We start from the raw sequence: 23,826 nt of genomic DNA on the forward strand, positions 1-23,826 counted from the left end.
AGTCAGAAAGACAAACACCATATGATTTCACTCATATGTGGAATTAAGAAACAAACCAAAAAAAAATGAGCATAGGGAAAAGAAGAGAGAGAGGCAAACTAAGAAACACATTTTTAACTGTAGAAAACAAACTGATGGTTACCAGAGGTGAAGTGGGTGGGGGGATGGGTTAAATAGGTGATAGAGATTAAGGAGTGTACTTGCTGTGATGATCACTGAGTGTTACATGTAAGTATTGAACCACTAAATTTCACTCTTGAAGCTAATATTACACTTTATATTAACTAACTGTAATTTTAATAAAAAACTTTTTTAAAAACCTAGTTTTTGATGACTGCTTCAATTTCCTCCCTGGTTATTGGCCTGTTCAGGTTTTCAATTTCTTCCTGTTCCAGTTTTGGTAGTTTGGGGCTTTCCAGGAATGCGTCCATTTCTTCTAGATTGCCTAATTTATTGGCGTATAGCTGTTCATAATATGTTTTTAAAATGGTTTGTATTTCCTTGGTGTTGGTAGTGATCTCTCCTTTCTCATTCATGATTTTATTAATTTGAGTCTTCTCTCTCTTCTTTTTAATAAGGCTGGCTAATAGTCCTAATCTGATTCATTAGTCTAAACTCATAATTGATATCAAAGATTGGAAAAAATAAAATATCAAGGAGTCCTCCTGAATTGCATCTAAGATTTAGACTCTGGGTTGTTTCAAGACCCTTATACTTTGAAATTTAGACTTACTGGCAGTATTTAGCTTGCTCCTCACTTGATGGTCCAACATAAATGTACCTTTATATTCCATGCTTAGAGTGGGAAATAAAGACTACTGGGTTGTTTTTTGTTTGTTTGTTTTTTAGATTGCTGTTTTGTTTAAGCACAGTAGGGAAGAGGAAATAATACCAAATATGTGTAGAATTAATTCTGAAATTTTACACAAATTGTAATCTCTTATTGAGAAGCATCCTAGGTTCTGTGGTTCTCAAACTGAATATTTATAAAATCTCTAAGAGCATCAACACATTTATGGGTATATATTTTCCTTTGAAAAATTAAAGATAAGATTAAAACATCAGATATTGCATGTTGACAGATATAACAAACTCACTGACTTTCTTAGCTCATAAAGTTTTGACACTCTGGGAAGAGTATTTCCCTAAATGTATCTTAAGCCCTTATGGTTCTTTGCATGTGAATTTGGTAAACTAATGATATGGATATGCCAAATATCCAATTCTTATTTTCATGTACTAATGATTAATTAGTAAAGAGAATGATTGAAAATATTATCCTATTTTCAACTCCATTATTCCATTTGTAATGAAGTTGGCATCCTCATAAACATGTTTCTAGTTAAGATTAAATGTTTACACATGATGAAAAACACATTCTTCTTATTTCACTCTTTCTGGATTAATCATTTTGCATAGGATATCTAAGCCTTAAGCTCTAAAATCATAAAACTAAAATAACAAGAATCTGAAATCCAGGATGGTTTTGTTATTCCTTTAAGATATGAACTTGGGGAAATCACTTCCTCTTCCTGTCACCTGTTTTTCTCATCAAAAGAGTAAATCTTTTGGTTTCATTTCATAGTTTTCACTTTTCAGCAGCAAAAGCCTCTTGTCAGATAATATCTTATACATAATATCAGCCTGTGTTTTAAGAATAATAATAATGGAGCTCCTCTTATAGATACAGGAATGATGTAGAAGGGCAGTGGAGTGGGGTTGGAGACCATAGAGCCCAGTCCTTTTTTTTTTTTTTTAAGATTGTATTTGTTTATTCATGAGAGACACAGAGAGAGAGGCAGAGACATAGGCAAAGGGGGAAGCAGCTCCCTGTGGGGAGCCTGATGCACGACTTGATCCCAGGACCAGGATCAGGACGTGAGTCAAAGGCAGACAGTCAACAACTGAGCCACCTAGGCACCCCTAGAGCCCCAGTACTATAGACCAGCCATTACCTTCCAATACAATATATTGAAGATGGCTCTACATCAAGTAATTCCTCAAGTTCCATAGTCCATATTTTGAAAATCATGTAATTATATACGATCATTATGTTTCTTTAAAATTCCAAAATAATATATTATATAATTACTTATAATATTACATATAATTCTCAATTTCATATATTAAAGCTGTAAAAGTGCTGAAAATCCTATTGTACCTTAAAAAATATGTACAAATAAGTAGGTTTCAATTTACGCTAAGAGGATTTTTTTTTTCACTAAGAGTAATTCTAAGGTAAAAAGCTCACCTTATACTAAAGCTACTGACTTAAGTGTTCCATAAAACAACTCTATAATCCCAAATAGTTTCTATTTTAGGAAACAAATTGATAAAACTCCAGGTAACCCTTCAACATTCAGAAAATCACAGAAGTCTTGAGTTAAATTTTAATTCTCTTGCCCATCTTTATATTTCACTGGGGAGATCAGAAAAACAATTAATTTGGGGGGTTTATTTATTTATTTAATTTTTAAGATTTTATTTATTCATGAGAGACACACAGAGAGAGGCAGAAACATAGGTAGAGGGAGATGCAGTCTCCTCTCAGGGAGCCTGATGTGGGACTCACTCCCCCGACTTCTGGATCATGCCGGAGCGGAATGCAGATGTTCAACTGCTGAGGCACCCAGGGGTCCCTTGGAGGGGGGGTGGAATTTAAAGGCAGAATGTGCTTAAAAGATTTTTAACTTCTTAGCTTTGATGGCCAGTAAGGGAACACTTCCATCAGTACAGGTATACATCCACTAGATTTTTGCAGTCATAGAAGGTACAGAATGGAAAATGAGGTAGAGGAGAACACATTGTACAGAATCCTTAATTGCTCAGGAAAAGAAAAGCCTGTAGGAGATAGAGTTCTTCACCGAGGGCCCCTTTGTTAGCCTGTTACTGACATGATTTGTTGGCAATGAGGCAGGGGTAATAATGTGTTTTCCCTGTGACTGATTTCCGATGTCCTTTAGAAGCAACAGTTCTATATTTAAAACTAAGAAAATGAAGAAAAGCAAACTTTTCATAATCCCAGAAGGACCCAAAGAAATCTAGTCCCAGCGGTTACCTTATATAGACTCTGACACACTTCTCCTTTTGCAAAAATACTGAGTACAGATCATTACTTTCCGCCACTCATGCACAGAGACCTACTTTATAACACTTCAGGGAAGTTAATGTACTAGATCTTGAAACATCTTTCTGGAAAGTGAAATAACTTACAGTTTTCTTCTAGTGGCCCTGTTAACTCTTGTATCATTTTCAGGTCCATGGGGCCGGTGTATGGGAGATGAATGTGGTCCAGGAGGCATTCAGACCCGGGCCGTGTGGTGTGCTCATGTGGAAGGATGGACCACATTACATACAAACTGTAAGCAGGCTGAGAGACCCAGCAACCAGCAAAACTGTTTCAAGGTGTGTGACTGGCACAAGGAGTTGTATGATTGGAGGCTGGGACCTTGGAACCAGTGTCAGCCTGTGATATCCAAGAGCCTGGAGAAACCCCCTGAGTGCATTAAGGGGGAGGAAGGCATCCAGGTGAGAGAAATAACGTGCATCCAGAAAGAGAAGGACATTCCTGCAGAGGATATCATTTGTGAGTACTTTGAGCCCAAACCTCTCCTGGAACAGGCCTGCCTCATCCCCTGCCAGCAAGATTGCATCGTGTCTGAGTTTTCCGCGTGGTCAGAATGTTCCAAGACTTGTGGCAGTGGGCTCCAGCACCGGACTCGGCATGTGGTGGCGCCTCCCCAGTTTGGAGGTTCTGGCTGCCCAAACTTGACAGAGTTTCAGGTGTGCCAGTCCAGCCCCTGTGAAGATGAAGAGAGCATGTACAGCTTGCACGTGGGTCCCTGGAGCTCATGCTCGATGCCCCACTCAAGACAAGTAAGACAAGCAAGGAGACGTGGGAAGAATAAAGAACGCGAGAAGGACCGAGGAAAAGGAGTGAAGGATCCCGAAGCCCGTGAGCTTATTAAGAAAAAGAGAAACAGAAACAGACAGAATCGACAAGAGAACAAATATTGGGACATCCAGATTGGGTATCAGACCAGAGAGGTTATGTGTACTAACAAGACGGGAAAAGCTGTTGATTTGAGGTAACATTTTGTAACCATTAACTGGGTGTGTCTCTCTGCCAAGGCCATGGACTAGAAAGTACTTAAGACTCTACTAAGTCCCCAGATTCATATTCTTAAGCCTAGAATGAGCTACCCCCAAGTGTAACATTTCTGCTTTAAGGCACTTAAGCTTCTGTGGGTTTCCTGGCATTATTTCTTTTGCTCATGCTTAGGCACTATACTACCAGAGTTCATTTAAATGTTCCTGTCAAAAATCTGTAGCGTGATCTGTTCTCCATGAGATGGTACTACTACTTTAGGTCAATAGTGCTGTTTCCACCCACAGGGGCAAGGGGGGAAACTTACTTAGAAGCTAGAGTTTGGGGATTGTGAATTCAGATATTTATTTTAGAGAGAATAAAGCACACTTGTAATCTCTCCAAATTTATAGCATTTTCAGAATTACCCTATAAACAAAATCTAAACAACCACCCAGGGAGCTATACCTAAGAATAATTCTCTTTCACATTTTGTAAAATGGAATAAATCTCCCCAGAGGAAAAAGGGGGAATCAGAAGAAACTAAGGTAAGTAGACATTATTTAATTATGAGTAGCCTCATTTAGAAAACATGTAATTTATTCGCTGCATGTTCTAGACAGAAATTATTTGTCAAATTATTTCTGGGTAAATAATGACTATATTATGAAAGACTTTTTCATATGTGGTTTATTTGTTGTGAAAATATTCATTGAGGATTATTCATTGAGGATTATCTAAAGGATATGATGTTCTCTGGATATTCTAAATTTTGCTCTTGGATAAGCCAGACCATCTGGGAGTGTCTTATCTGGATCATTTGCATAATTGCTTTTTCTGAACTATTTATGCAGTTATGATTTGGACTGAACTGAGTGAAATTATGGTAACATCACTCAGAATTTTATATCATATTTATTGTAGAAATGACATTGAAAGTGTCATATACTCCATCACACAGTCTGTTCTCTTGATTAAAAACACATAAGATAAATTTTACTGAAGCCTCAACCCATGTGCTGCTGGTGAGCAGCTGGGTTGCTTTCCTTTTGGCCCTGGAAATCTTGTAACCAATCACAGGTTGCTGTTTGGTTTGGCTCCTGGGAATATGAATAGGACTGTGTGGCAAGTGTGTTGTTTACTAACATACCCCACAGGCTTCATCTTTTTCTCACCATTATTTTCTTCACTCATTCTTTGCCATCTATGGAATTTGAAAACTGATTGAAAGCAAGATAGTTTAAATAAATGAGTAAACAATAAACAGTTGATTTATCTAAACAATAGTTTCTCTCAGCATAGTGTTTTTCTGGTTGCTATTTTTAGGGTATGTGCTAGTCCCTTCCCTTTTTGTACTTACACAAGTCGTATTTTCTCTCAGCCACACAATAATCTGCTTTTTCTTCCATCTAGTGACATCGGTCCAGCTCCTTTCTTGGTCTCATTAATGGTTGCTTGATCTGCCTTCATCCTCTAAGTTCCCTACAATCCCTTAAGTGTACCTGTGTTCACCTCTGATTCTGTATCATGTGTGTTTTCAATTCAATCCCTGTTTTATTCTTGTCTGACAATCTTATTCTGATTTCCTGATCTCTTTTCCTGAAGTATTTCAGTTATATTAGTTACTTGGCTCCCATCAAGTAATTAAATGAGCCTCCAGGGCAACTTGAGTTGTCTCCTGCTGTCACTGAGTTAACATGCAGTAGACATTTAATTTAATGTTGACCACTCAATTAAAAGTGTAATTAGGATAGTACCTGCCACTGCATTGAACCTAATATTCCCATTTGGTTCTTTGAAATAAGCAAACACATTTAAAAATGTGTAGATTATTTGTCAGGTACTTATATTCTGTTAGAAATATCCTATCTAACAATAAAATGATACTTGCATGCATGTTATAACTTAATAGGGTATAGATTAAACTTTACATTAAATTGGTTATTAATATTTCTTATATTTAAGAATTATATATAAGAATATATATGGGAAAATATATATGATTAAGAAAGTTAAAGTCTTAGTGAAGAAACAAAAATCAGGTATTTTGTCCTACATTTTGCTCAAACATTGCATCAAATCTGTGAAGCTAGTGAACTAGAGAGTGAATGGTTAATACCAACAAAGGAGAGAGCCACAGATCAAATTTAAAGTGTTTCACCTTATATCAGATTCAGAAACAATTTTGTCATGTCAGAGGGTAAAAAAATCATTTAATAAGTCTGAAAACATCTGTTAAGAGTAACTAAATGAATTTGGCTGAATAAACCTAAGAATTATGGGGAAGCAGTTCATAGGCAAATAAATATAACTGTAGCAGAATTACTGCTAGAACATCCAAGTTGCAGATGATAGATATAGCCTGCTTTTTGTTTTCAAACAGACTGAAATCAGTAAGAATTAAAAACACAAATGAAAGTCTATTCTTTCATGATAATAGGAAACAGTCACAGTCTCAAATCACAAATGACAGATTTAGAGAATGTGGAGAAACTGAACCTAACAGAAGGAAGAAATTTAGAAGGGTATTATGTTTTGTGACTTTTGTGAACCCTCAAAATCGTTGAGTAGCCTGCACTTTGTGAGGGCCAAACCAATGACTCCTCCTTGGTATGGCACGATCTATGTTAAAAGAAACGGCTGCCAAAGCATCTTTGAGTTTGTTTGAAAACAGAATGGCATAATAGGCAAGACCGAATGAGAAATTCAGTATGCCATTACTGTCGAGAAAGGACTACCAGTTTGATGGATTGAAGGATTAAAGTTTGATGAACAGTGGACGAGAATTCTAAATCACTATACAACACGCCATGACACAGAGGGCTTCCCTATGAACCAGTGAGTATCAGGTAGGCTTAAGTAGAGTATTGCCCGAGGCCAAGAGTTGATATGAAAGTAATGGCAAGCAGATCTCCAAGAAACCAAAGATAGTAAAGGAAATATAGTGTTTCTGAACCAAAAACAGAAGAGCTAAGAAAATTGAATGAGTTTAACTCATTAACTGAGTGAATGATTTGGCAAAGCTCCAACAAGAAATAGAAGGGAATTAAAAACAAGAAAAAGAAATGGCTTTATCTAAGAAGCAACAAAAAGTGAAAAAATATGTTGTAAAGAGTCAATGATATAGAGAACAGTTTGAGAACATCCAACTGAACTGCAATTGTTTAAAAAAATGATGGTTGTGGAAACAAGCGAGGGAGATCACTATATGAAACTCTGGTGTTCTTGAAGATAGGACCAGAAAAATTAGAACAGAAAAAAACAACAACAAAACACAAGGATATAATAGAAGACTTTCCTGAAATTAAGACTTTAATCCACAGATTGAAGTTACATATGGTTATATTCTGCTAGAAGGGGTTGAAATTACATCCTAGGGCAGCCCGTGTGACTAGGCAGTTTAGCGCCGCCTTTGGCCCAGGGCATGATCCTGGAGACCTGGGCTCGAGTCCCACATTGGGCTCCCTGCATGGAGCCTGCTTCTCCCTCCACCTGTGTCTCTTCCTCTCTCTCTCTCTCTCTGTTTCTCATGAATAAATAAAATCTTTTAAAAAAAAAGAAAAAAGTAGGGTACTTGATGTAATGAGCACTGGGTGTTATATGCAACTAATGAATCACTAAATTCTACCACTGAAACTATATGTTTACTAACATGAGTTTAAATAAAATTTTTAAAAGATTTTTTAAAAAGTAAAAACGATAAAAATAAATCTGTACATAAACCTGACTATAAAAAAAGTTCTGCACAGAATGCCAGACTTAGAAACATAAAAAATAGATGTGTGCCTATCTTGAACACCTGCTAAATATACCAATTGTCCCCACATTGTTACTATAAATTTATAAGGGAAAAATAAATGTGTAAGAAAGGCCAAAAAAAAAAAATGAAAACTAAAAGTAGAAAAAAACTAATGTCCCAAGATAATTAAATGTATTTTAATGTATGAAAATAGTAATAACAAATTTATGTTCATGAATGAATAATCAGATCAAAAAGAATAGGGTCTAGAAATAAGATCTGCAAAATCTCATAAAATGTCACCCGTGGTGAAGGAGCATTTCCAGTTTTGGGGAGGAAATTAATTAATTTACTTTGTTTGAGGGTGCGGTTGCTTTGCCATGTAAAGGAATAAGATGAATTATAAAAAAAAAAAAAAGAAAGAAAGAAAGAAAGAAAGAAAGAAAGAAAGAAAGAAAGAAAGAAAGATTATATGCCTTTGACGCTTGTTATACCAAAGCAAAGCCCAGGTATACTTAATACTTCAGATTTTTCAATAATATTAGAAGAAAGGATAAATAAAGCTTCTAAAGTCTTAAACAAGGACAGTTTAGGGCACAGAATGCATAGATCATGCAGGAAAATAGTCAACTACATTTTTTAAAAAGAGTACATTTTGCTGAATAAAAATATTAATTAAGTTAAAGCCCCCGCCCCCCACAAAAAAAGTTAAAGCCCAAATAGCAAACCGAGAAAAACTATGTGAACTTTTCATTGGCAAAGAGCTAATTTTCTTAATATATAAGGACTCATAATATTAAGAAAAAAAGGTCAAAACGTAATTGAAAATAAGCAGAGGATCAAGAGAATGAAAAGGTAAATCATGGACTGGTTAGAAAATATTTGTGAAAGGCACTTGCAATTAAGGACTATTATGCAAAATATATTTTAAAAAACTCTTAAAACTCAACAATGAGAAAACAACCTGATTTAAAAATGTGCCAAAGACCTTCACACCTCACCAAAGAAGATCTACAAATGGCAAATGAGCATATGAAAAGACACTTTATATCATAGGTGTCAGGGAAATACACATTAAAACAACAGAGATACTACAAACTTGTTAGAGTGGCCAAAATCTAGAACACTGGCAATACCAAATGCTGGTGAGTATGTGAAATAACAGGAACTGGTTCATTGCTGGTGGGAATGCAAAATGGTTACAGCTATACTACAAGATAGCCTAGCACTTTCTCACAACACTAAACACACTTCTTACCATGTGATCTAGCAGTTGTGCTCACTAGTATTTACCTAGAAGGACTGAAAACTTATATCTACACAAATATTTACACAGAGATATTTATATAAGAACTCTATTCATAATTGCCAAAACTTGAAGATATCCCTCAAAAGATGAATCGATACACTACAGAATATACAGACAATGGAATATTGTTCAGTGTTAAAAAGAAATGAGCTATCACGCATGAGAAGATATGGAAGAAACTAAATGCATAATTACTAAGTGAAATAAAAGACTGCATACTGTATGATTCCAACTCTGATATTCTGGAAAAAGCAAAACCATAGAGGCAGTGAAAAGAGCAGAAGTGTTGTCAGGGTTTAGGTGGAAGGGAGAGATGAACAGAGGAGCGCAAAAGATTTTTAGGGCAGTGAAACTACTCTGTATGATATTATGATAGACATATGCCCTTATAGTTTTGCACAAATCCATAGACTATAGAACACCAATAGTTACCTGTAGTGTAAACTACGGACTTTGAGTGGTTATGATGTATTCATGTAGGTTCTATTCTAGTGAGTGAAGTTGATAATGGGGAGGTTATGCATGTATGAGAGCAGGAGGTTTATAGGAACTCTTTGTAATTTGCACTCGATTTTGCTGTGAACCTATAACTGCTCTAAAAATTAAAATCTATTAAAATCAGCAAAGGACAGGTTCAGGTCACAGAAAATTTGCTAATCCTCAATCATAATTAAGAAATACAAAAAATGTTTGGTCCCATTTTCACCTATCAAATTAGTAAATAAAAATGTTTAATAGCATGTCAGGGATCACTAAGACCACCTCTAATGGTGGGAATTCATTAGAAGGACTCAAAGGATTCAGCATATGTCTGAGGGTCATCACAGTGAAAGGATACAAAGCAAAATTATAAAGGAACATATGCATGGGGTGAAGTCCAGAGGAAACTCTGTATGAGGTTCTCCTGGAAATTTCAAGCTTCCAGTATCCTCTCCTGGTGGAAATTCACAGCCTGCACTTAATCCCTCCAATGAAGAGTTGCAGCAAATTGTACAAGGCACTGTCTGCTAGGAAAGTTTATTAGAGACTTAGTGTCCCAAATTTTTATTGGAGGTTGATCACATAGGCACCTTCTGCTTAGCACATGCAAAAATCCTAAACTCCTGGAAGGAAAGCAAATGTTCACCATAAACCACATTGTTTATACAAATAAATTAAGCATAATGAACAACTTTATCATTTATGGCAGTTTTCTCATTCAGAGAAAAAATTTTTTAGCAGTGTAGATAACTGTTTACCAGGTAAGTTCCCAGCTGCCTACCAAGGGCCAACCCTGGAAGCAGGTCTTTGTAAGGATAGAAGTCTGAGACTTGATATTTTATTAATAATAGCATTTGATATTAAAGAATTGGGGAAAACAAACATACTCTTGGTGGAGGCAAAAATTGGTGCAACCTATTTGAAAAATAATTTTGCAATTATGTGTCAAAATTTTAAAAGGACACTACCTTGGTTAGTGATTCTATTACTATGAGTTTCTTCTAAATATATGTACAGCTCTTGTGACAGCATGATTTGATGTAGCAAAACAATCAGAATTCCACTAATAAAATGACTAGTTAAATCACAGTGCTTCCCTGTATGCAATATGTAGCTATTGGCAAGTGAAGTACATATCTCAGTCAGGGCTCTTATAACAAAGTGCCATTGACTAGGTGACTTACAAACAATTTATTTCTCATTGTCCCAAAGGCTAAGTCCAAGATCAAGGCAACAGCAGATTCACTGGTGAAAACGCTATTCTGGGTTCTAGACTTCTGTCTTTTCATTGTATCCTCACATGGACACAGAGTGGGAGAAAGCTTTCTTGGGTCCCTTTATGAGGATGCTAATGATCTTCATGAGGATTCACTTTGTGACATGATTACCTCCCAAAGGCTCCACCTCCTAATGCTATCACATTTAGGAGTTAAGGTATCCAAGTATGAATTTTGGAAGGACACACACCTTCGGTCCAATGCAGTAATTGCTTTCTAAACAAACGAGAGAGTAAGCACAGTTGTATTCCACTATCCTGCCCTAACCACAAATATTATTAAAAGAAATAAGCACTTCTATATGCAGATAAAAAAAGGGAAAAAGAAAAGGAACCTAGAACTTGAGTCATGAATGAGATTCCTTTAAAATAATTGGAATATAATCCTGAAAGATTCATTTCAGGATTTTATCACTGGATTATTTCAGTTGGGCGTGGATGGGAGGAGAGTACAGGCAAGCCACAGGAAACGTGGAGGAGGGTCCTTTAAGAGCCACTTCTTCACCCTAGAATCACAGGGGAAGTATAGCTGGAGGGTAATTCAGTGAGAATGTAATTTCCCAGGTCTCCTGGCTCAGAGAAGCTGTCAAAGGTGAAGTGGGGAATAAAGGGGGTAGGGGAGGCAGACATCTCCAGATTGCAACAAATGTAGCCTGAGATTTAAGGCTTTACTCTGAGCCACTCTCACCTCTAGGACAGTTTAGCTGTCCTAGACTTGAAATAAAGTCCTGAATCTGCATATAAAGATATAACATGTTTCAGAAGAACTACAAAATCTGCTATAAGTAATACAAGCAACATTTAGTGGAAGTAGTGCCTACTTTGGAAGATATTTTCCATTTGCACATGCCTTGTTTTGTTGTATTGGACAAAGACAATTACTTATAATTATAAATCCAGTGGACGCACTGCTAAGAAGTATGGGAAATTCCACTTGGTACATTCCTGAAGGAATAAGACAGAACTGGGATCTGAAACATATTTCTGTTGGCTAAGCCAAAACAAAAACCAACCAAACAAACAAAAACACCCAGATCTATCTATGTAGTTTCTAGATAACTAATAAAGCAGACATTTATTTTAGGAATAAACATAAAAGGGCAAAAAATAACTATGTCTCAAAAATACAGTCAACTGACCTTTGACAAAGGAGCAGAGACAATATAATGGAGCAAGGAGATTCTTCAACCAACAGTGCTGGGATAAGTGAATATCCACACACCCACACATACAAAATCTAGACATCGACCTTATAACCTTCCCCAAAAAAGTAACTCAAAATGCATCATAGACCTAAATGCAAAAGGCAAAACTACTATAACATTTCTAGAAGGTAACATAAGAGAAAACTCAGATGACCTTGGGCATGATGATACATTTTAAGATATAATGCAAAAGATGATGTGTGAAAGAAATAATTGATAAATTGTGCTTCATTAAAATTAAATGCTTCTGCTCTGCAAAAGACAATGTCAAGAGAATGACAAGCCACAGACTGAGAAAATATTTGCAAAAGACTCATCTGATGAAAGATGCTTATCCAAAATACACAAAGGACTCTTAAAACTGAACAATAAGAAAACAACTTGATTTAAAAATGAACCAAAGACCATAACTTCACCACCGAAGAAAGTCAGGTGGTAAATAAGCATATGAAGAAATGCTCTACATTATAGGTCATTGAGGAAATGCATTTTAAAGCAACAATGAGATACCACGGCATACCCGTTAGAATAGCAAAACTCCAGGACGCTGAAAATACCAAATGCTGGTGAGGATGTGAAGCAACAAAAATGAATATTGCTGGTGGGAATACAAAATGGTATAGCAACTCTGGAAGACAGTTTGGAGGTTTTTTACAAAACTGAACATACTGCCATAGGATCCACCAATCACACTCCTAGGCATTTACCCAAAGGAAGTGAAAACATACATCCACATAATATCTACACAGTGTTGCCAGGTGTTAGGTAGGAGAGAGAAATGAATAGGGGGAGCATGGATAACTTTTAGGGGAGTGAAAAATAGTCTGTAGGATATTATAATGATGGATATATGCTGCTATATATTTCTGCAAACTGGCAGGATGTACAGCGCCAAGAGTTAACTCTAATATAAGCGTGGATTTTGATTGATGCTGGTGTTTTAGTGTAGTTTCATCCTTGGTAAAAAATGTGCCCTTCAGATGAGTGATGTGAAATGGGGGAGCCTACATGTGGAGGGTCAGAAAGTTTATGGTAAATCTCTATACCTTGCTTTGAATTTTGTTGTAGATGTAAAACTGTTCTTAAAAAAATCTTTTAAAAAAGCTGGATAAGGTATGAAGAGGAGAATAATCTAGTATCCCTGGAAAAATTGGCACATTGGAGTATTTTTCTGTCATTTTGTTATCAATTATATTTTTCCTTTTAAGGCTTTATATAAATTGAGTCTTGGTATTTCAGATAGTAGTGAATGACACTCAAATGGCTTTCTGCATTTTTTTTCTAAACTCATACTTCTCTGACATACCCTTTCATCTTCAAAATTATATCTATTAAGATATGGGTGTATTTCTTCTCAACATGGTCTCTTTGTGCCTAACTCCTATTTTACCTTAGAATGCTAGCTGTTAACTACTCCATCCTTCTCTTTAAGGTGAACATAAAGCAACTGGCTATGTAATAGTAAAAAAAAAAAAAAGAAATAAATAAAAAAACACAACAACAAAAAACCTGGCCAGATCAATAAGAGAACTTAAGTAATAGGTAATTAGGAGAAATAAGTAATAAAAATAGGGAAACTTATACGCCCATGGCTACATAGTATTGAGCAAATAATTTAAACTTTTTGGGACTCCGTTTTCTTGTGGACAAATGCATGTGAAGGAAGGAGAGAGCCGAAAAATCTCTGAAAGCCTTCCAAGCTTTGTGATTCCTAGGAACTCTGAACCGAAACTATACCTAAAATTGTGGATATAACATCCCATATATCTTTCATGGCAGAAATTTAATGAATTTTGACGTGTTCTAAAAATCCATTCATACAGAAACATCAGAACAAATGCATGCCTAGTGCAGGTACAACAGGACAGCTTGCAGTCTTGAAAGTATCGATGAAGTTTTTACTCGGTGGGTGTGCTGTGGAGCTCCGGAGTGCCCATCCCCGCAGGATGGCTCTGTGAATCGGTGCACTTGCAAATCTAATGCTAACCTTACCAAAAAGAAGGAGGTAAATTGCCCTACTATTTAAACTAATACTGACTACTTTTAGGTTATTTAGAATCCATTTATAAAATTACTACTTTTCATGCATAAATAGCAGGCTTTTAGATTAAAAAACTTTCTGTAACATTGAAAGTATTGATTTGCCAGATGCTCACCATTTTTTTCATCAGCTTGCCTCACCTTCCTGCTGGCCACAATTGGCTGAAGAAATAGAGTCAGTGTGCCCACGTCCTTTTGTACGTATAGAGTTAACAGAAGTATGTGGCTTTACTTGTCTCAAAATGCAGAGCTGCCTGGACAGTATATTACATTTACATTTCTCTCTTAGAGAGCCGCTCTCAGCCCTTCTAGACTCTGCTGCTTATGTGGAGGGAGGCTGATCCTTGTTAAAGTTTTCTGGTTCTCTACTTTCTGCTTGGATCCGACCCATAGGAGGCAGCAACAGCATATAAGACTGTGGGAAGAGAGGCATTGAGTATATATTCCTGTCTTTTGGGGTCAGCAGTGACTAAGTACCTCCAACAAAAGGCTCTCCAGCAGTTTTGCCCTACAGCTCTAGGTCCATCTCAGGTTCTGGTAAAATCTTTTTCCTATCATCCCTTTATCACCTTGGGATGATAATCTTCCCATACCTGCTAACCCCAGGGTGCTCCCCCATCTGTTGGTAATTTCTCTGAACACTACACACACTTTTGTTAATAATCCTTTTATTAAATTCTTCTCATTTAACCTATGTGACTTTGCAATCTGTTTTCTGCTCCCTGATGGATATAACAGCTATACTAGAGTACAATGTTAAGAGTCAGAGAACTACTTCTATGTCACTGCTATTATGTATTACTTAATAAACTATGCATTTGCTTATTTACATTTTTGTTCAACAAAGTACAAGACATCAAGACATTCTGGGTGCTGGAATATATAACCAAAAAATAAAAAAAGCAGCCACTGTAATCTCAAGGACCTGTTCTTTGCTATGGGAAGAGTGGCACAAAAAAGCAATAAAATTCAACAGTACTATCTTATGTCTATATAGAGAGAGTATATGCAAGTGACAACCTAGGCAACAAGTTCTTCCTAGAGTGAGGTTGACAGGATTAGAAATGGTGTTTGGGAGGAAACGCTGCTAAGGTTATGTCTTAGTAGATATGCCTAAGGTAGGAGAGGATAATGAAAGAAAAATATGGGAACAGCAAAAACAAAGGCCCTGAGGGATCCCTGGGTGGCGCAGGGGTTTGGCGCCTGCCTTTGGCCCAGGGCGCGATCCTGGAGACCCGGGATCGAATCCCACGTCGGGCTCCCGGTGCATGGAGCCTGCTTCTCCCTCTGCCTGTGTCTCTGCCTCTCTCTCTTTCTCTCTCTGTGACTATCATAAATAAATAAACATTAAAAAAAAAACAAAAACAAAACAAAGGCCCTGAGATTTGAATCAGTAATGATTCACTGAGCAAGGATGTGATGTACACTGATCATTCACACATCCAGAGATTTCCTATAAAGGAATGAGAAACTAGACCAAAGGAAAAACCAGGCAAATCTTGGATGTCCAGCTTATATGTTTAGATTTTATGTCCTGTGAGTCGGTCATTTCCACTTTTATTAAAAACGGTGTTTTGAATGCATTCCAACATAGGTAGCATTTATTTATCAATTAAATCCATGCACTATTGAAAAAGTATGTACACTACTAAAAATCATATTAAAACAGTATAAGATAAGGACCCCTGGGTGGCTCAGCAGTTTAGCACCTGCCTTCCGCCCAGGGCGTGATCCTGGAGACCCGGGATTGAGTCTCGTCAGGCTCCCGGCATGGAGCCTGCTTCTTCCTCTGCCTGTGTCTCTTCCTCTCTCTGTGTCTCTCATGAATAAATAAAATCTTTAAAAAAAGAAAACAGTATAAGAGAAATAAAACAGTACTAGTATTTTGCTAATCAATGTGGGTTCACATTATCTTTACCTAAAATCTTAAGGCAAACCATGAAGAGTAGTGATTTTTAGTCTAATACACAATTTTTATAAATGTATATTTTATATAAATATATTTTATATATAAATTTATGTCATATAAATACAAATATAAATATTTTATAAATATATTTAGATTTATATATATGTAAAATAAACTTTTTATATTGGTCAGTGGAGATTCATGAATAGAATTACCATGTGATATGCATATTATAATTAACCAATAAACAATTATTAACTATGCAGTACTATTTGCCCGACATTGGCTAGGTATAGAATTAACTTTGCATTTACACAAAAACATAATTTTTATGTGGAAGTAATTTTTTAAAAATCATCATGTATAAAATAAAGCAGATATTACTATTCCTATATTATAGATAACAAAGTTGAGTATCTGAAATTTTAAGTAACTTGCCCAGGTCACCCAAAATAGAGCAAAAGCAGAGGGCAGCGACATAGCCTAGAGCAGGGCTGCCCAGTTGTTGTATATGTGAGACCCCGGTGCTGACCCGGATGCCTAGCTGAAAGGCAGTTCCCATAAAAGTGTTTCTAGGAGGAAGCTTAGGCTCAGTCTCAGCAGATGGGCACATATTTCAAAACTTGAAGCACAGCCATTTTTGAAATAGGCTTCTTGATACCTTTTGTTTTAGGGGTTATAGCTTTTTTGGATCTGATCTAATTATTATCCCTCCACCTTTTTATAATAAGGCTGTTTCATAGCAGAAATGTCAGTCTTCCCTTTTTGAAATTTTTTTTCATGTTTCCAGAAAGTGCTCCATTTTGATTATAGAGTATAACAGTGCGGGGAGAAGCAAAGCATATGCTTACCTAGAATCAGTAAAAAGGAAGCATGTATATTTTCATACCCCTACCAGAGGTATTCAGATTCACTTCAAAATACTAGAGCAACGGGGCCAATAACTATATACACTGTTTCACTAAACCAACATTAGGATTCAAGATGGCTACTCTTGTCAAAATTTTATAAAGAAAGCTTGTCTTCTGCTCTTTATTTAACATCTCTCACTGACTGCATGATACTTTTCTGTTCAGACTTGAGTCGAGGCACACCTCCCATCCTGATCTGTAATACCTACGGTATTACCTAAGTTTGTTTATATTTCCTTCTGCTCTTTCCCTCAACCTAATTTCATTCCTTGAATAAAAGATACCTCTTTACTGGTGCACTTAAAACAACAACACAACTAATTAGGTTATTTATATTATGGCAGCCCCCACATTTCATTACAAACTACATTTTATTAAATTTTGAAAGTTTTCTCAGAAGTTATGATCTGTTTTATGTCAGAAAATATTCTATATATATAATATATGCAATAGCAATAGATGAATGCTACACAAGCTACTTCATCAAAGATAGACACAATATTAACCATTCTATCTCCCACTCAGCTAAGACAATTCTTAGCACATAATCGGTCCTCAATAAATGTTTGTTAAAGAATGAAAATTGATTCTTTCAGTTTTAGAAACAAATGTTGACAGGCATGTGGAGAAAGGGGAACCTCTTGCACTCTTGATGGGAATGCAAGCTAATGCAGCCACTCTGGAAAGCAGTGTGGAGGTTCCTCAAGAAGTTAAAAATAGAGCTACCCTATGACCCAGAAATTGCACTACTGAGTATTTACCCCAAAGATACAGATGTAGTGAAATGATGGGACACCTGCACCCCAGCAGTATCTACAATAGCCAAACTGCAGAAGGAGCCATGATGTCCTTTGACTGATGAATGGATAAGAAGATGTGGTGTGTGTGTGTGTGTGTGTGTGTGTGTGTGTGTACACACAATGGAATATTACTTAGCCATCAGGAAGAATGAATACCTATCATTTACATCAACATGGATGGAACTGGAGGGTGTTAGGCTGAGTGAAATAAGTCAATCAGAGAAAGATAATTATCATGTAGTTTCATTCATATTTGGAATATAAAAAAATAGTTAAAGGGACCATAAGGAAAAGGAGGTAAACTGAGTGGAAAAAAATTAGAGAGGAAGGCAAACCATGAGAGACTCGTAACTCTGGGAAACAAACAAAGGGTTGCAGAAGGGGAAGTAGGTGGGGAGATGGAGTAACTGGGTGTCAGGCATTAAGGAGGGCACTTGATGGGATGAGCACTGAGTGTTATACTGTATGTTGGCAAATTGAACTTAAAGTATAAAAAAAAAGAAAAAAAAAGAAATTGAGCCTTTTAGTAAATAACTGAGGCCACTAGGAAAATCAACACTTCCACAGGTTATAAAGAGTGTAACTGAGATTTGCAAGAGAATATCCCACAGACAGGGGTACCTGGGTGGCTCAGTGGTTGAGCATCTGCCTTCAGCTCAGGTCGTAATCCCAGGGTCCTGGGGTCGAGTCCCACATCAGGTTCCCTGCAGGGAACCTGCTTCTCCCTCTGCCTATGTCTCTCCCTCTCTGTCTGTGTGTCTCATGAATAAATAAAATCTTAAAAAAAATAAAAAATAAAAGAATGTCCTGCAGACAGATAAATCATATTTACCTAAGAGAATATAGGATAGAGGTATCAGTTTCATTCATGAAACAGTGTTTAGAATGTATTTTAATATTACTGTGACTGGTTAAAACTAAACAATTACTATTGCATAGTTAAATATATTTTTGTAGAAATTATAAAATTATATTTTGTAAGGAGAAATGACATATATCTTCCTTGATATTGTAAATGTACTCCAATAGTTTATAAGCATTAGTCTACTTAGTTTAACTTTTTTGGTACATTTATAAGCATCCTTATTTATGTTATCTTCTACCCCTGTTTGTATATCTTGAAACCACTAAACTGTTTAGTCACAACTATCAAGTAATTGACACTGATGCTGGCAGACTAAAGCTAGTATTGTCAATGTTTACCTATAAACCTCTAGCAAATTCTTCTGAATATCCAATCAGTGTGACTACCAGGATCACTTCCCACATCCTAAGGCACAATGGTCTGTCTCATCATGCCTGGGCTGACTTCACCCCTCCTATACCTCTCTCTCTCACCTCACAGGAGTGTTTTTGGTTTAAATGATGGCCTCTCAGGGAGCAATTGAACAAAAGGAAGCTCTTAGGTAATGTTTTAAGACTATTTAATAAGTTAAAAGAAAGTTCTGGGGACTAAGGACCAACCATAACTCAAATTATAGATACCACTGTTTATTCCTTTTTCACATAAAGTTTAAATTCTATTCCATTCTAATTTCCTCACTTTTCCTCAGAACCTTAGTAATATCTTCCATTTGATTGTGCTAAGTTTAACTTTCTTTCTTGAGCCCGTGTGAGAGCAAATTTCCTTGAGCTGGCACTTCCTTGCACTGCCTGACCACTGTTTGGGGTGGTGACCTTGCCTCTCCCTAACAGCAATTGTGATCTCACCCATTGTTTTCATTTATTTGCTGGAATTCTGCTACTTTTATATGGGCAGCACTGAGTCTCCCTCTGACTGGAATATAACAAGAAGGGATTTAAATAGGAGGAAATGCTTTCAAAGGGAAAAAAAGTCCACTTAGGATAAGGAGTTTAACAAATTATTAAGGCACTATTTCTATAACCTAATTAAGAATATGCTAACTCTTATAGAGTCTATTAATATATTGTATTAGTAATTTTATGTTTTACTATCTTCTTAAAATTATTGCTTATATATTAGCCATGATTTTAAGCCTCTACTCACACTTTGACCTTGCTATGTTCTTTATTTTTCTTATCATCTTATTATAGAGTGATTATCTAGCTTTTTCCCAAAGGTTTCTTTGACAAATATTTCCTTCTCCATTTAGTACAAATATATGGTCAGTGATACTAGATTCTAAAAGTTGTGACCAGGGAAATTTTGTTTAGTAGTATTTACCAGGACAGGAGCTGAATTGTAAGTGAGCAAAGTAATTGTACTGTGCTTGGTACAAGAAGCCATTGTACTGAAAAGATTTTGAACTGTTGGGACCATCATGTACAGTGTACAGTGCTGGAAAAAACAAAGCAGGTTTTTGAAGAAGAATCACTAATGACCATTGATAGTTGAGATTACAGTAATTTTCTTCTTGGCTTAAAAAAGGAAAAGCTTTCAAAAGACTTCTCATAGACATAAACCAGACCACTAACTGACATGTATATGAATACACATGTAATCCTTTTGGAAGGTGAATAAGAATAGAGATAGGAAAAGAGATATAGTCTAAGTCAAGAATAATAACTATGAATATCTCAGAAATTATTTTCAGTAGTCTGAAATTTGAATACTTTGGGATTTTATCCAAGATGTGGTATACTGATGCACTTTGGATTTCATGCAGGTTTTCAAACACTTTTTATTGAAAACGGAGCTCTCTGGCATGTAAAATTGTTGTGTAAGTTGAGAATAGCTCAGCAAAATGTGAAAATTTTAGTGGTTTTTAAAATTTTTATTAAGTTTTTATTTGAATTCCAGTGTAGTTTACATAGTGTTATTTTAGCTTCAGATGTATAATATAGAGATTCAGTAATTCTCTACATTACTTAGTGCTCATCATGATAAGTGTCCTCCATAATCCCTATGGCCTGTTTCACCCATCCTCCTGATGCCTTCTCCTCTGGTAACCATCAGTTTATTCTCTGTAGTTAAGAGTCCAGAGGGAGAAAAAAGTCTATTTGGGGGCTTATGTCTTTCTCCCCCCTCTCTTTTTCTTTGCTTTGTTCTGAAATTTCACCTGAGTGAAATCATATGCCATTTGTCTTTCTGTGAGCCACTTACTTCACTTAGCATTATACTCTCTAGTTCTATCCATGTCATTGCAAATGGCAAGATACCATTCTTTTTATGGCTGAATACTATTCCACTGTGGAATATAAATGGATATATAGTAGCATTTTTGTATTCTTTAAGTGAATACCCAGGAATAGAATTACTAAATCATATAGTAATTCTATTTTTAATTTTTTAGAGGAAACTCCATACTGTTTTTCACAGTGGCTGTACTATTTTGCATTCCCACCAACAGGGTAAGAGGTTCCTTTTTCTCCATATCCTTACCAACACTTGTTTCTTGTGGGGTTTTTTAGCCATTTTATCTTAGCCATTCTGATTGGTGTGAGGTAATATCTCATTGTAATTTAGATTAGCATTTCCCTGATGATGAGTGATATTAAGCATCTTTTCATGTGTCTGTTGGCCATCTGGATGTCTTCTTTGGAGAAATGTTTTTTCATGTCTTATGCCTACTTTTTAATTGGATCTTTGGAGGTATTGAGTATTATAAGTTCTTTATGTATTGTAGATACTAACCCTTTATTGGATATATCATTTGCAAATATCCTCTCCCATTCAGTATGTTGGTTTTTTAGTTTTGTTGGTTGTTACCTTCACTGCTCAGAAGCTTTTTATTTTGATGTAGTCCCAGTAGTTAATTTTTGCTTTTATTTTCCTTGCCTCAGGAGAAATATGTAGAAAAATGTTGGTATGGCTGATGTCAGAGAAATTACTACCTGTGCTCTCTTCTAGAATTTTTACAGTTTTACATCTCAGAGTTTGGTCCTTAATCCATTTTGAGTTTGTTTTTGTGTATGGTGTAAGAAAGTGGGCTAGTTTTATTCTTTTGCATATAGCTATCCAAGTTTCCTAACATTATTTGTTGAAGAGACTGTCTTTTTCCTATTACATATTCTTACCTCTTTGTGGAAGATTAATTGAGCACATAATTATGAGGTTTTTTTATAGGCCTTCTATCTTGTTCTGATATGTGTGTCTATCTTTGTGCCAGTAGTGTGCTGTTTTGTTTACTACAGCTTTGTAGTATAACTTGAAATCTGAATTGTAATACCTCCAGATTTGATTTTCTTTTTCAAGATTCCTCTGGCTATTTGGGGTCTTTTGTGATTTCATACAAATTTTAGGATTACTCGTTCTGGGTCTGTGAAAAATGCTGTTGTATTTTGATAGGGATTACATCAATTCTGTAGAGTGCTTTGGGTAGTATGGACATTTTAACAGTGTTCTTTCAATACATGATTATAGATAGTTTTTCCATTTGTTTGTATCATCTTCAATTTCTTTCATCAGTGTTTTATAATTTTCAGAGTACAGGTCTTTTGCCTCCTTGGTTAAGTTTATACCTAGGTACTCTATTACTTTTGGTGCAATTGTAAATGAGATTGCTTACTAATTTCTTTTTGTGTTCCTTCACTGTTAGTGTATAGAAATGCAGCAGATCTCTTTTCATTGATTTTGTATCCTGCAACCTTACTGAATTTTTTTTTTATCCATTCCAGTAGTTTTGGGGTGGAGTCTTTAGGGCTTTCTAGATGTAGCAAGATGTCATCTGCAAATAGTAGAAGTTTCACTACTTTAACCAGTTTGGATTCCTTTTAATCCTTTTTCTGCCTTATTGATTTGACCAGGACGACTAGTACTATGTTGAATAAAAGTGGTGAGAGTAGACATTATTGTCTTTTTCCTGATCTTATGGATAAAGCTTTCAGTTTTTCATCATTGAGGATGATGTCAGCTGTGGACTTTTTTACATATGGCTTCTATTACAATGAGGTATGTTCCTCTAGAACTACTTTGATGAGGTTTTTTTTTTTATCATGAATGGATGTTGTACTTTGTCAAATGCTTTTTCTGCATCTACTGAAATTATCAGATAGTTTTTATTATTTCTCTTATTGATGTGGTGTATCCCATTGAGTGATTTGCAAATATTGGAACAGCCTTGCATCCTAGCAGTAAGTCCCACTTGATAGTGATGAATGATTTTTTGAATGGATTGTTGGAATCAGTGTGCTACTATTTTGGTGGGGATTTTTGCATCTATGTTCATCAGAAATATTGGACTGTATTTCTGGGTTGGTTTTTTTTTTGTAGTGTTTTATCTGGTTTTGGTACTAGGATAATACAGGCCTTTATAGAATAAATTTGGAAGTTTTCCTTCATTTTCTGTTTTTTTTTTTTTTTTTTTAAGTAGTTTGAGAATGGGTATTCACTCTTCTTTAAATGTTTGGTAGAATTCACCTGTGAAGCTATCTGGTCCCGGACTTTTGTTTGTTGGGAGCTTTTTGATTACTAATTCAATTTCATTGCTCGTAATTGGCTTGTTCAAATTTTTATTTCTTTGTGGTTCAATTTTGGGAGGTTATATGTTTCTAGGATTTATCTATTTCTTCTAGGTTGTCCACAATTTGTTGGCATATAATTTTCATAATATTCTCTTATAATCCTTTGCATTTCTGTGATGTCAGTTGTGATTTCTTCTCTTTCAGTTCTGATTTTGTTTAGAATCCTTTTATTTTTCTGATGAGTATGGCTAAAGGTTTATCAATTTTGTTGATCTTTACAAAGAACTAGCTCCTGGTTTAATCTGTTCTATTGTTTATTTAATTTAATTTATTTCTGCTTTCATCTTTACTATTTCTTTCTTTCTACTGGGTTTGGGTTTGGTTTATTCTTTTTCTAACTTCTTTATGTTTAAGGTTGAGTTATTTGAAACTTTTCTTACTTCTTGAGGTAAGCCTATTTTGCTATACCTTTCCCTCTTAGAATTTCTGCATCTTTTGCTGCATCTCAAAGATGTTGGACCCTTGTGTTTTCATTTTCACTGTGCCTGTGTATTTTTTTATGTCCCCTTTGGTTTCTTGATTGACCCAATCTTTGTTTAGCTGCATGTTACTTAACCTCCACGTATTTGTGCCCTTTCTCATTTTTTTCTTGCAGTTGATCTCTAGTTTCATAGCATTATGGTCAGAAACATGGTATAATTTCGAT

General features: G+C 35.8%; 1 protein-coding gene across 1 annotated transcript in view; it reads left to right on the plus strand.

The window, feature by feature from the left end:
- Positions 1-23,826, plus strand: part of THSD7A (thrombospondin type 1 domain containing 7A) — a 423,389-nt gene that overhangs the window by 177,453 nt on the left and 222,110 nt on the right. The window contains exon 2 of the mRNA XM_072783986.1: positions 3,257-4,088. Within this exon, the coding sequence (XP_072640087.1) occupies positions 3,257-4,088 (832 nt within the window). The remainder of the gene's footprint in view (positions 1-3,256; positions 4,089-23,826) is intronic.

The sequence above is a fragment of the Canis lupus genome, chromosome 18 (assembly GCF_048164855.1).
Source record: "Canis lupus baileyi chromosome 18, mCanLup2.hap1, whole genome shotgun sequence".
Lineage (NCBI taxonomy): Eukaryota > Metazoa > Chordata > Mammalia > Carnivora > Canidae > Canis > Canis lupus.